The sequence below is a fragment of the Acanthisitta chloris genome, unplaced genomic scaffold, assembly GCF_000695815.1.
Source record: "Acanthisitta chloris isolate BGI_N310 unplaced genomic scaffold, ASM69581v1 scaffold19461, whole genome shotgun sequence".
NCBI classification, from domain to species: domain Eukaryota; kingdom Metazoa; phylum Chordata; class Aves; order Passeriformes; family Acanthisittidae; genus Acanthisitta; species Acanthisitta chloris.
In genome coordinates, this window is record NW_008657903.1 from 50,524 (window position 1) to 64,800 (window position 14,277).

Genomic DNA, 14,277 nt, shown 5'->3' on the forward strand with positions numbered 1-14,277 from the left:
AACTTTCAGACTGCCTGAAAGAATTAAATAAAGAAAAAAAGCCACCAAGAGAGCTGTCCCCACCAGGCACATAACCATCCATGTGTGCTGAGAGTGGAAAATGTATTGCAAAGATGCTTCCTTCCTTGCTGCCTGCAAGGGCTGTCTGCCTCAACCCTTTCCTACACCATTCCTTCTCTGGCACTGTATCCCTGCTCCTTTTCCCCACAAAGGTTCTCAGTCTTCTACCAGCAGCCTCAGCTGCCTTCCCCTTTCCCTTTTCACCCACTCTGCATCACCAGGACCAATTTCTCCACCTCTCAAGCAGCCACCCCTCAGGGGATTGGCAACTGGGTGAAGAAGGGGTGTGGGAGCCTACGTAGGCCAGGACCCATCACTGTTATTATCCATATTTTCCATATTTGGTTTAGTTATGTTGGAACAGAACCCCACTCTGCCACCCAAACACTGCTCAGGAAGGCCCAAAGCACACGTCACCAGAAGATAAAACATGAGACAACAAGTACAGTAGGAGCACAAGAAACAGGAAGACAACTTGGGTGGAGGTGGTGCAATCAAGCACCTCATCACCATCATGTCCTTCAGGCATGTGATCAGGGATGGCCTGGAAGGAAGGTGCCCTAGATGAAGGGGCATCTAGATAGACATATAGGTTTCATACCAGCTCGAGCCATCCACTAGGACAGCCCCACATTTCTGCAGAGGAGCACCAGTGTGACCCAGGCATGGCGTGCAGCAGCCAGTGGGTCCCTCCTCCCCACCCAGCTCAGCCCAGCCCACGTCGGAGTGGCTGGGAGATTTCCTCTTGGCTCAGGCTCCAGCACACGTGGCAGCTCTCCGGCTGTCCGCGACGTCTGCTGGGACTGCCTGAGAGACAAACATCTCGTCCTTGGTACCAGGTAGGAAACAGTGAGCTGACAGCTGTGCCGGAAGGACCTTTTTCCTCCTCTTCTCCTTCTGCAACACACATGAGAGGCAAATCCCTGTCCCAGCCATTTCCCTTTACCCCCAAAAGCTCCCAGAGGAGAGGGACTTCTCAAACCATGTATTTTTGTGCAGTGTTGTGTTGCACCAGAGGTTTCTGCCAGAACACCAGCCCGAGTCACCCCGGCGGCACCCTGCCCTCCCGGGGGCTATGCTTTCCAAGATTTACTTTTGCATTCACTTCACTCCAAGGGGCTGGAAGCCCAAAAAGCAACTGCAAGCAGTTCTGATGAATGTCCCCTGCTCTGCAGAGCTGTCACAGTGGATTGAACAACTGCCTCATAAGCCAGTTACCTCCCATCGGACAAGACAACCCCAGTGCAGGGTTAATTACTGAGCTGTTGATTTCAGCAGAGACTTAAAGCAGTCAGGAGGGGGAGGACTCTGTGGCAAACACCCCCAAACCTGTTAGCTAGGGAGGATTGAACAGCTGGTCTGCCCTCCCTGTGATCAACTGGCTACTGTGCTAGGGCAGGTTGTGCCTAGCTGAGCCCTGGATATGCTCCGTGGGAGCTGGGGGGCTTGGTGGCCTCCAGCATCCCATGGCCACCTCTGCTACCCAACAGCCACTGCTCTGTGCTGCATGGAGAGCAGAGCAGGGAATCCTAAGGCAGGACAGGGACAGTGGTGCTGGGGAAGGCACCCAGCTAGAGTGGGAAGTCCTAATCCTCAGGCCTGGCTGCCACAAGTATTTATGCACTGCACATTAAACAGGCAAATGAGACAAACCAGAGCAGAAATAATCCCAGAAATGGGATCTCTCCAGCCTCTGGGGATCCCTAATTAATGGCTGATGGCTGGGCTAGCTCCTGGGCAAGATCTCAATTCTCCTCTGCATTCAAAGCACAGATGCTGCTTGCTAAAACACAAAAAACTTCTCAGACACAGCTTTTCCAGTGTCAATATTTGCACCCAGGATGGGTCTACCAGCAGGATAAGGAACCAACCATCCAGGCTGCAGCATGGGCACAGCTGATACACTGAGATGAAGCTCATCACTGCTACTACATGTACTCAAGGCTCAGCCTCTGGAACTGCAGGCAGGAGGCAAGAGGAGTCCTGCCTGGAGTGGCTCTCCCACACACAGATGCAGAGACACCAACTGAGCAGCTGAAGCAACTCAGTGTTTAAATTAGGTTCAAAGCTGGTGACTTTATACCCTCCCCCAGTGAGACCCAACACTCACAGAGGAAGTCCTGAGATGCACCTACACGAGTCTCACCCTCAGCATTTAGATGCTTGTGTGCTGCACGAAAAGGTCAGTAAACTCCTTTCCCACTTGTAGGCAGGAGGCATTCAAGGGGTCCTGCCAAAAATAAAAAGCAACTTCCTGCTCATCACAATATTTGTTGATGGTTCAAACAACCACCCTCTGCCAGCTGCTTCCCACCTCCCTGCTGACTGTGCTGCATGGGGCAGCATCTTCTTACACGTGTCCTCGGGGTCAGCCAAGCACATTTCTTTCTCTTAAATATCTCTTCCTCGCAATACATCCAAGCGAGGCCAGAGGCAACAAATCCTGCTGCAACTTAAACTTCCCGATTTGCTCTGTTTGGTGTGCTACAAGGGCCAAACAGCATGAGCACTAAAACACAACTCAGCCTACACAGCCAGTTTTGTGTCAAAACCAAGCTAAGAAGTTTAATGAGCAACAGCATTAACCAAGAGTCCTCCCGAGCCGTGAAGGATATTTTCACCTGCCCCCATGCAGACAGGTCACAGTGGTCTCACTGACTGGGGATGGGGTTTGCCAGCACAGGGACCTGCCTCATTACAGACATCTGCTTCATCAGCAGGAGAGAGGTCACAAATTATTCATTACCTCAAAACCTCTTGCACTTTTTCCAACAGCAGCGTGGCTTGGATAGAAGCTGCAGCAGTCTGTGCCAGCCACTGCCTTCTCAGAGGTGGGACAGAGCATCAGGAGAGCAGCCTCGGCTTCTTACCAAGCCAAACCAGTGCCATAAAAAAAGGGACCATCCTTTTCCAGAGCAGGATGAAATGGCATGAAGATGTGTCAGGGGAAGTTTAGATTAGATATCAGGAAAAGGTTCTTCCCCCAGAGCGTAGTTGGGTGTTGGAACAGTCTCCCGAGGGAGTGGTCACAGCACCAAGCCTGTGGGAAGCATTTACACTCTCAGGCACATGGTGTGATTCTTGGGACTGTCCTGTGCAGGGTCAGAAACTGGACATTGATGATCCTTGTGGATCCCTTCCAGCTCAGGATTTCTGGGATTCTATTCTAGAATTCTGTTTTAGAATTGTTGAGTGGGGTGTAGGCCCAACACATCATCTGCTTCAGACCAGGGAAGCTCAGGTGCCACTTGTTGCACTTGAAGCTGTCACTTGTTGCACTTCAAGTGTCAGCTTCAAGTTGACACCAAACTGGACATTGATGATCCTTGTGGATCCCTTCCAGCTCAGGATTTCTGGGATTCTATTCTAGAATTCTGTTTTAGAATTGTTGAGTGGGGTGTAGGCCCAACACATCATCTGCTTCAGACCAGGGAAGCTCAGGTGCCACTTGTTGCACTTGAAGCTGTCACTTGTTGCACTTCAAGTGTCAGCTTCAAGTTGACACCCAAAGCTGTTGAGACCAGAAGATGAACTGCTTCAGCCAGCTAATGCCTCTCTGCACATAGTAGTAAGACAGTCACAGTGCCCTCCCCAGGAATGGGATGTCAAAACAGCAAGTGCTTTTGATCCCTTCAATACAAGTCACACACAAAATGTGAAGAAAATAATTCGAAAACTACTGATCATCCCACTAGAACCAGAGACCTGCATCATAATAGAATCATAGAATTTTAGCAGTTGGAATGGACCTTATAGATCATCTAGTCCCAACCCCCTGCCCTGGGCAGGGACAACTCCTGACTAGTCCCGACTTCAGCTCAGGGCATCATCCAGCCTGGTTTTGAACACTTTGTTATTGGGACTACGAGGGTGGACACCTACCTCAGACATCTCCTGATTAAATTACTGCCTGAGTCACAGCACAAGGTGACACTTGAAACAATTAACAAGTCCCAGAATAACCGTAATTAACTGTTAATCTGGTACCAATGGCTCTACTTACAGCAGGTTTTGCTGCACAAGGATTCCTTCAGGTTTGTTTCCTCCACAACAGGATAAACTCCAGTGCTGGTACAGGATATCTGGTGTTTGTTTTAAGGCACCGCTGTGCATCAGCTGCATGTTCTGGACACAAAAGCAAATTAATCCCCTTTAAAAGTGTCGGTTTGTTTTTCTCCCCTGCTGATTTCCACAGCATTGTTTGGAGGCTGGTCCCTGCAGGACACACCTGAGGCACCTGCCTCCCTGCCACAGGGACAAAGTTGAATCCCTTCTCATGCAGAAGACCACGGCAACCAGGGAATTTCAGGGAAGGAGAGTGATAAAATGCTATTTATGTTACCCAAAGGTTATGAACACCAGACAATAAACTGTGTAGTGTGGAAACCAGCCAAAACTGCTGCCCATCCAAGCTCAGCCTCAGCAGCTTCCTGGTCTTGCTCAGAAGAGCAAGAAGATGGATGCCAGGCATTGGAATAGGCTGCCCAGGAATGTGGTAGAGTCACCATGCCTGGAAGTGTTCAAAATGTATGTGGATGTGGCACTTGGGACATGGTTTAGCAGTGAACACTGCAGTGCTGGGTTGATGATCTTAGAGGGCTTTTCCAACCTTAACGATTCCATGACTCACTGCCTGGGAAAGCCTTGCTGCTCCTACAGTCTGAACTGAGCAAAACATATATTCTCCAATTCTAGAGAAGTGGTGAAACACCTCAGATGTGTGGCAGGTGGGATTAGCAGAAGAGAGGTATGGGTGAGACCTTCCTTTTCCATACCAACGAAGGAGATATGTGGCTTCACCCAGGAATGCACCTTCCCCAGTCCTCTCATGTGTGTTCCTGTAATTCACTGCCAGGGGAAGGCCAAATGAAGCAGTAAGAACAAGGAAACAGTGAATCTTGTCTCAAAAAATTACAGCTCTAGAGTCTCATTATTTTCCTCAAAAAGGATCACATGACTGTGGACCAAGGGATTTAGGTGTACTGAGGAAAAGCCTACAATGAATTGTTTTCTCCAAAATGTGGCTGATGAGAGGACTTTGGATATTGCCAGGCATTTTGGCACTAACATCAGTAAAACATCAGTATCAGGCAGGGTTAGCTGGGTTTCTGCAGCACACAGGAGATGCTCAGGCCCTCAGCACAGATTCACTGTCACTTGAGCAGTACCTGAAATGTGCCTATTTACAGCCCTTTCCTTACAGAAAATGGAAAATACCTCACATTCCAAAGCAAGTATCACTCACTGCACAATGTGGGTCTTAACCATGCATCCCTCACACACCTTATGTCAAGCAAGAGCATGGATAAAACAGGCAAGAAACTCCAGCAAACACAGCCCAGGATACACCTCTGTTTGAAAACAGGTATGCAAACACACCAGGTCCAGATAATCTCTGGCTGTTAAAATAAAACTCATTTCAGGTGACCTGTGGATAGTGTTCCCACAACAACCTGATAAGCCCAGAGGTTGGTGACAACTGGTGTGGGCAGGTGTCACCTCTTCCTGAACAGGGAAGGAGGGACTTGGGTTTGAAGAGCCATCCAACAGTCAGACACCTTCAAATCTAATTATGTTCTCATTCCTGAGGGTCACACTTCCCCTGCTTTACCTGCCCTGGCAAAATCCTGTCAGTACCACTTGCATACAGAGTGGGAGAGCATTTATCTAGTGATTTAACAGGAGCTGGAACACAGCTAAAAGGATGATGGAATTAGTATTTAAATACCAGACCTAGACTTGGTGGAGCTATAGATTATTTTGTGCAGTAAAGAAGAATTAACTGATCCATTCCAAAATGCATTTATCATTAAAATAAAAATCTTCTGTTGTTTTATTTAATAGCCTTAGTAAGAAATAATTGCAATGTCTGGTTGCTTTTCAACAACATGTGGTTTTAATATTTTAATTGTTACAAAATGTTTAATAATGGTGAATAAAAGGTGTGTCCAAATAATTATTGTATTTATTAACATTTCTTTTGAGGACTTGGTAAATTAGGTTGCACATATACAGCACTTCAGACATTGCAGTGTTAACTTACTAAGTGGTGGAAAATGAGCCAAAAGTGATTTGATTTGGTGCAATTTAAATATTGTATTTTCAAGCGATTAGTGTTGTGCATCACATTATTTAATAATCTGGCAGTTTGTGCCTTCTTCTGATTATTATGCAGCTTCATCTGATCAGGGAATTAAAATACAGTGGGAATAATAAACCTCAGAGAGCCTAGCAGACACAGGGAAATGCTGTTCCATCAAATCCACCAAAGTAATGGATTTTTCTGAAGAGTAAATACATTGCTGAAACCTCCCCAGCTCCCCAGGCTCTCCCATAACAAACTTCAGTCTTCCCTGCTTTGAGTCACCCAGGACAGCATCCCGTCAGGTGGGGTCCCAGGATTTCATGCCTCCCCAGGGAGCACCCCTGGCCACCCTGAGCTGCCCTGTGCCCTGAGACCCCTCCTTGCACCACTTGGGCAGCCTGTTCACAGGTTCCCTGTGTGCCCTGAGCAGGGTCTGGGTCCCTTTGCCACCCTGAGCATCATGGGGACATGGTGGGGTTAGACCCTCCTTGCTGGTCCCCAGTGCTCTGCCATACTCTGTATCTGGAGCAAAAAGGTTGCAAAGGACTCAGGCACAAGGACATCACACAGTTCCCAGGCCCATTTTGTTTACACTTGATTCAATCAAGTTGTGGCCTTTTGGCCTCTTTCCAAATTAACTTCTGGGTGACCTCTGCCATGCCCTCTCCCAGCAGCCAGGCCGCCGGGAAACAGACCATTAAACCTACAAACAAATATGGGACATATTGGTTGATCAAACCAGCTTCAAACACAGCTCTGGAAATGCCAGGGTGTGCTTTTTTGCTAACTTCAAGTCTATTTTGTCTTCGGTCAGTCGCACCTCTGGGCCTCTTGGCTGTTTTTTTTTTCCTTCCAGTTATAGCTCTGTGTTTTACTGCCTCATAAAGCTTCTAAATTTTGTTCTCATCCTCCTGTAAAGCCCACAAATAGCAATGCAAGGATCTTGCACATGGGGCTCACCACAGGACCTGGGTCTTTATACCAAGCACGTGAAGAAAGGCGGCGAGACCCTGCTTGGGGGAACAGCTGTAATACTCCAAGAAATTGTGTCTTCCCCTTATTTCCAAGGAAATAAATCAAAAGGAGTTTCTCAGGGTCTGTGAAAGCATATTGCCTGAATTCCCATCCCCAAAGGGTTTATTTTTTCAAGAGCTTATATGGTAGTTAGATTTCTGGCTAGAGAATATGCAATATGATAAAAACACAGTCCCTATATGGGGCAATAAATTACAGATTGTTTGATGTGGAAACCAAAGAACTGTCAAACTCCAGTATATCTGAAATATTCTAAATGAGCCCTTAACTTGAGTGTCTGGAAATGTACAATATGTTTCCAGGCCCTTCAGTCTTGTAAAGACACATCTTCCCCAGTTAAATTTCCTTTTACGGATTTTATTATTAATTTTTGGTGTGGTTTTCCCCTCTTTTTCTTAAAAAACTGTGCTCTTCCTCCTCGAGACAGTACTAGGATAAACACCAGGATTTACCTAAGCATAAAAAGGGATCGGAGCTGGACACAAGCTTAAAGAGCTAACTGCATTAAGGATGGGGTAAAACATCTGCTGCCACAGTGTCAGAGCCCTGTAGACACCACAGGGGGCACAAAAGTCAGCAAGGGACAGACAGGGACACGAGGGAGGACCAAGAATGATTCGGTACCACAGATCCCTGTTGCATCTTCCCACCAGCATCACTCAGGTCTGCTCTCCACAGCCCTTCATGGAAGAGGATGATCAATAAGAGGTCACCAATGTGGCAGAGCTCCTGGGGCATGGGACACCAGAGCTCCAACCTCCATGTATATCTGTTAAAACCTGAAGTTCATCCCCATCTGCCAGCCATGCAGATGTCCCCGTGGTGGGGTGAAAACTGAGTGACCAGAGGAAATAGCTCACCTCACACACAGCTTTCTGCCTAGGGATGCTACCAAGTCACAGAAAACTGAGCAAGGCCTTGCACTGACACTGAATAACCTTTCAGTTTCAATATAGTTTCACTTGGGGGATGAGTGAAAACCCTTCTAGCAAGAAACAGACCCCATCCACTCTGGGAAATAAAAGTTAGGAACCAATTCCAACTCATTTTCCTGAAGGTGACCCTTAGCCTTCCAGCTGAGATAACAATGCTAATATTTATGGATGGGCTGTTCATGCCTCTGGGCACACAGCAAAAATAACTCAAATCAAAACTTGGTAGACATCTAACAGAACTGGGGAAAAAAAATTCTTACTTCCAATATGGCAATAATAAACCATCTCGCTCACCAATGCATGAAAAATAGCATCAGCCACAATCACACATTTGGGTGAAACAAAAGTGGTCTGGACTCTGATGTGATGAGTAGGCAGCACCGAGGAGGACTCATCCAGAAAGGGCTGACTTGAGACAGCACACTACTCAGGCACTGTGCTTAATTCATTTCTTTATTTTACCTTGATAGGAGGTGCTCAAACTAAACAAACACAATCTGTGAAACTTTCACTTCTCCTTCTCTCTGGGTTAGGTTTTCTATATTCCTTTCAGTCCCCAGGGATTTAATTCTAATGCACAAAGCCCATTCTCATTTCAAATTGCAAACATTTGATGAGAATTTCTCATCTGTATGTGCACATTTACTCAGATTCAGTTTGAGAAGATATGAACTAAAGAGTGAGCGCTATTTCTACACACAACACATTCTCCAAACTCGAGCAAGCTCGAAAATGGAGTGAACTGCTCAAAGAGCAGACATTGTCAGCAGCGTGAGCAGCCTGGAATAAAGCGAAGCCAAGTCATCAGCAAATCACAGACATTTAGCAAAAACCTACACGTAAAAGCTGCAGAACTCTAAGAAAATTGAACCAACTAGCATGGTTCCTGAGTCTGCCCACACCCACAAAATCCAGGCTGCATCTTGAACAACACACTGGGAGGAAGCCACAACATTGTACCAGATTCACAATTTATGGGTAGTCACACGGGGAATCAAGTTTACAGCTCTGAGTGCTACAAAGATTCTCTTTTCTCCAAAAGATCCTGGATGTTCAAAAATCCTTAAAAGCCACTGTTGGCTTGAGCTTGGTGGATAAGGAGATTTTCACCCCTCCCTAGCTCAGGAGTCCCCACTGCTTCCCAAATCTGAAGCCAACACCTGAAAAATACAACTGTAATTCATCCAGAGCTTCAGCTCCTACCGCATTTCCTAGTCTTTGGCATTTGAGATGGAACCCAGATGTGAGAGAGAGCTCAAACTTCCTTAGGCCAAGAAAATAAGTGTGATAGTGAGCTCTGACACCCTAAATCCCAAATTTAAGCAACCTCCACAATTACTTTCACTGTATATAAGCTACTTACCATAGACTACAGACCCTCCACAGGAATAAAATCATATCACAGAATCACAGAATGGTTTGGGTTGAAGGGACCTTACAGATCATCTAGTTCCAACCACCTGCCACGGGCAGGGACACCCTCCTTAGACCAAGTTGCTCAAACCCCTTTCCCATCTGGCCTTGAACACTTCCAGGGATGGGGCAGCCACAGCTTCTCTGAGCAGGCATCATAACTAATTTTCACAAATCACTTCCCATTTTTTCCTGATTTTATTCTTGATTCCTTTTCTTTCTCAAACATAACCTTACTAGAGGGTTCAGTATTTTTCAGACTCTTACATTTGTGCTATTTAAACCAAAACAGTTTACCTACCCCTCATAACATGTTCCAACCTCATACTGTAAGCCAAGGAGGGGAAGCACTGTAAGAGATCACAACTAAGCTAACCATATTCATCCCCTTACCACTATTTTAATCTGAGCAGCAGCTGACAGAGACACTATACTGCTGCAAACAGCTGAGTTCAGCCCAGCAATGTTTACCCAGGGTCTCCCACTCCACAGATCTCTGCTCCTCAGCAGCCTGAACTGTTCAGCAAAGACCTAACTTGACCCAGTCTGGCAGCCAGCATTTCACAACCACTTTATGTCAGCAGTTTCAAGTACACTAATAACCATGTTTTGTTCGCTGCGACTTTCTCACTGTGAACGGCAAAATATCATTATCACCTGCAGGTTGAAGCCTGCCCTCTACCCCATTTAATAGGGAGCTGATTATGCCATTCTCCCTCCTTTTCCCGTTTAATAATTATGGGCTGTTGGCAGATGGCACCGCTCGGCACGGGGAGGCATGCGGGAAGGCAGAGCAGGCTGTGCGGCCGCTGCCCACGAGGCTCCCGCGTGGTGGGATGCTCCCCAGGACCCTGAATCCCTCTCTGCATGCATCCTGCTCCCAGACAGCACCTAATGAGCCATGCCTGCCTCGGAGGGCGCGGGGGTTAAACCGGGAACGGCTATGCAAACAGTCCCTGGCAGTCGCAGGAGCAGGAAAGCAGAGGTTAGCAGAAAAGTTGCTAAGCCAGCAACTCCAAACAGAGCTGCCCTCGCGGCCCACCCGGCCAGGAAGCAAAGCTGGGCTTAACCCCAGGAACCTGTTGCAGCCCAAAGTCTCATGTTGGAGCCACCCTAAACAAGGTCCACTCTGGTAAGAGCTCTCCCAGGAGAGACTGGGCAGCTCAGACTCATTAACAGTGTTAGCACTCGAGTATTTGCCCTGTGAGGTCCCAGTGCTGTGTCTTGGCAAAGTAGCAAGTCCAAGCCATCCACCTACTGAAAAACATCCCCTCTACGAGTTACCCAGTGACACAGAGGCGAGAGCAGAGTCCAGAGTCAGACCCCAGCTCACTGGCCCAAGGCAATGCTGTGGAATTGCTCTGGGAGGTTAACAGCCACAAGTTGATTGCTGTGCAGAGGTGCCACCTAATTCCCTGGCAGCAGTGGAGCTTGTTCACAGACCTAACCTGGCGTGGCATGATGGGTAAAGACAAGACACTGCTTGTCCCAGGAAGGATGCCAGGTCTGAGGCAGTGGGAAGGAAGCTTCCTCGTCGACAGAAAGGATTTCACCCAGCTCTGCCATTTCCCCATTCAACACTGAATTGCCCCAGTAGTGACAGGGAGATAGAGCAAAGAAACAGGGGACCCTTACTACCAGCCATGAGCAAAGCCAAGGAGGACTCCTTTGACCAGAGAGGACATGAGGCACATGCCACATAAACCTCTGCCAGCACCTCAAGGTCAGGGGCACCATAGCGGCTCCATCTTCTCTGGTCCTTCACTGCACAGGGGACAGATGCCCAGCAGGAACACATTGCATGTATGTATCCACACGTCACCCAGGCACAGGCTGAGTCCTGGAAGGCTGTAGTGCACATGCTCCATGGCTCCCAGTGACCCACAGAGAACCACACCAGCATGCATCCAACAGGTCCTGTGAGCTTGGTACCATGTGGGACTGAAGTGGCACTGGCTCTGCACAGATCTGCCAAAGATGGAGACACCCTGGGTTGTCTGTCTGAGCACGAAGAAAGTGTGGGGGAGGCCAAACTGATTTGGAAACCACCCACTCCAGAGCTGTCCCTGATGGCACGTCTGCAACAAACCTGGTTGATGTGTTTCAGCTTGTCGATTATCTGGCTGATGACTGGCTCAGGACCTTTCATCTTCACCTCATGGTTGCCAGACTGAGCTTTTGCTCCATTCCTTGTGATTTGGGGACTGTACCTGTAGGAGTGAGAACAGAGGAGATCACAATGTGATGGACTCAATTAGAGATCTTTAAAGTTCAATACAAACAAAAGAAATCCCAAGATAAGCACCAGCCCCTTCCAAAACACAGTGTAAGACAGTTAATAATGACAAAGGAAAGGCAGAAGATTCCCATAAACATTTTTGCTCTGCCTTTGCAAAGCAGCAACATTATGTAGTTGTATCACTTGAGGACAATGAAGTTCTTTCCAGTCCATTAGTAACCAAGGAAGACGTTAAACAGTATACAACAGGGATAAATATTTTCACATAACTTGCACCCAAGAGTCCTTAAAGAGCTGGCTCAGAAATTCTGGCTTGCTCATGTTTGTTTAAAATAAATCTTGGCAGACCACAGAGGCTCCAGTACAAGAGCAGTTGTGCCCACAGCCAAAAAAAATGAGTGGGATGACCCAGTTAACTGCAAGCTGATTAGCATAACATCAACCCCCTTGCAAAATAATGACTATCACTGATGTGTGATTTCAATAATAAAGAATTAAAGCATCAGAATATAATTAATGCTGTCAACATTGCTAATGGAAAATAGGTGTTGTCAAACAATCCTGATTTCAGTCTTTGATGAGATCCAGCCTTGGCGATCAAAGTAACTGCTCAGACAGAACGTACCTTGACTTTGGTACGGTGCTGGGCTCTGCACCATGGGGTATCTCAATTTACACGGGTACCATGCAAGTCAGCAAAGCCCCCGTAAAGCAGATTAAGCTGCCAGGGCAGCTCTGCAGAGGGGGCTGGCCAAGCCTGTGCTTAGGTTTATCAGCAGCAATTAGGAAATACATATATATTCACTTACTGCAAAGTTTATGGCATGGCAAAGTTTGTCAGAGCGATAAAAGTGATGGGAGGAGGAACAGAGAGATTGCGGCAGACTTGCCTTTGGAGGAATGCATTCCTACACTCAGGAGCTCGGTAACAGCTCCTGATGCTCTGGCTGTGAAACAAGCACGTCCTCACCAACCTCAAACTCAGCTCCAGGACCAGCGCCAGCGGTGCCAACACTGCCGGCTGGCAGCCACAGCAGTGGCACGGAGCACACCACACCTGCATGAGCTGTGGGTTGTTACTATTCATCACAGCCCCAGTGATGGGCTGTAGGACTCTACAAGCACCAAACAAGTCCCCGTCTCCAAGAACTGGCAGCCAGAACAGGCCGTGCCAAACCCCGGCACAGCCTACGGGAGTGAAATCACTGAGATAACACCAGCACCAGTCTGCTTTACTGTACATCTGTTTCTCCAGGGCCCTGGGTAAACATGATGAATATTCCTTTCTGCATTCATCTCCACCTTGTGTCTTTACTCAGCTCCCAGAGCCAGCCCTAGTGGCTGCCTCCCTGTCAGCTCCCTGCTCCCCTGCCCGGCTAATCCTTCAGCCCTGCGCTGCTAGGCAAGCTCCAGCAATGGCAGTCAGCTCATTTCATATGGTTTTTGGGGAGAAAGTGGGACTTTAGAAGGCATTGAAAAGTAGGGGAGAGAGACAGGAGGGATGGTGGGGCCAGCTCAAGGATGATGCTTTGCTAGAGGAGAAAGCAGGAGGCATGGGGACATTTGGCCACAAGAGCTGTCAGGGCACACAGAGGGTTTTGAGGATACACAAGGGCTTGGCTTAAACTCTAAATTAGGAACAAGATTGACTCAGACATGTGGGGATGCAAAGGCAACCCCAGATCTATAGTGGTGTAGCAGGAATCTGTCCCTGACTGAAATATTCACATTATTTAAAACAAAGAACTGAGCCTGATTTCTACTCCAAGGCTATTTCAGAGCAGGAGTTCAAAGTACAGGAGCCCTCTGCATTCCCAGCCGGTTCCCCAATGCTGGGCATGCCCCATACACAGCTCTGCTGATGGCTGACAGCCCTGTGAGATGCTGCGCTGAAAGAGATGACAGATGAAAAAGGACAGGAGAGAGATATTGTTGTGCCTACAATGTAGGAGCACACGCCTCTGTATATTGCTGTTCCTAGGCATAAACAGTTTATCTAGGTACAAGTGTCACTGCAAAGCAGAGCTATCAGCCTAGGTCTTCCAACCACCACCAGCTCAACATGGGGGCAGCTGCCTGCATAGTCAGCCCATCACCGTGCACTTCAGCACCAGCACAGCACCATACCAGGAACTCTGAGGTACACCCAGACACCTTTCCCCATGCTGGGACCTCCCATTAGGACTCAATATTTTGCAAAACAGTTATTTTTTGATCATTGCATTATTCTTGGAAGCACAAAACACAGCTACACCTGAGACACAAAAGCTCCCAGTTCAGAAAAGCCCTCGCACATGCAATTAGAGCCCGAAAGCTCAGTGACTGGGAGAAGTGGGGCTGGAGCAGGCCAGGCTGGGTGCCAGTCTGCAGCAGCCTGTGCCCAGGAGCAGGACTGTGCTCCTGGTACAGCCAGGCCACATGCTCTGAGCACCATCTCGTGGGAGGAGGCTGCTGCCGCAAGCACAGACCTGCCCAGCCCTGCTAATACTTGGCCTGAACTTTTTGTAGGG

At 47.9% G+C, this 14,277-nt stretch overlaps 1 protein-coding gene across 1 annotated transcript in view; it reads right to left on the bottom strand.

Annotated features, from left to right (window-relative positions):
• Positions 1-14,277, bottom strand: part of LOC103811914 (glypican-3-like) — a gene marked incomplete at its 5' end in the record, with an annotated part of 59,002 nt that overhangs the window by 32,142 nt on the left and 12,583 nt on the right. Inside the window, one exon of the mRNA XM_009084915.1 lies at positions 11,618-11,738. Within this exon, the coding sequence (XP_009083163.1) occupies positions 11,618-11,738 (121 nt within the window). The remainder of the gene's footprint in view (positions 1-11,617; positions 11,739-14,277) is intronic.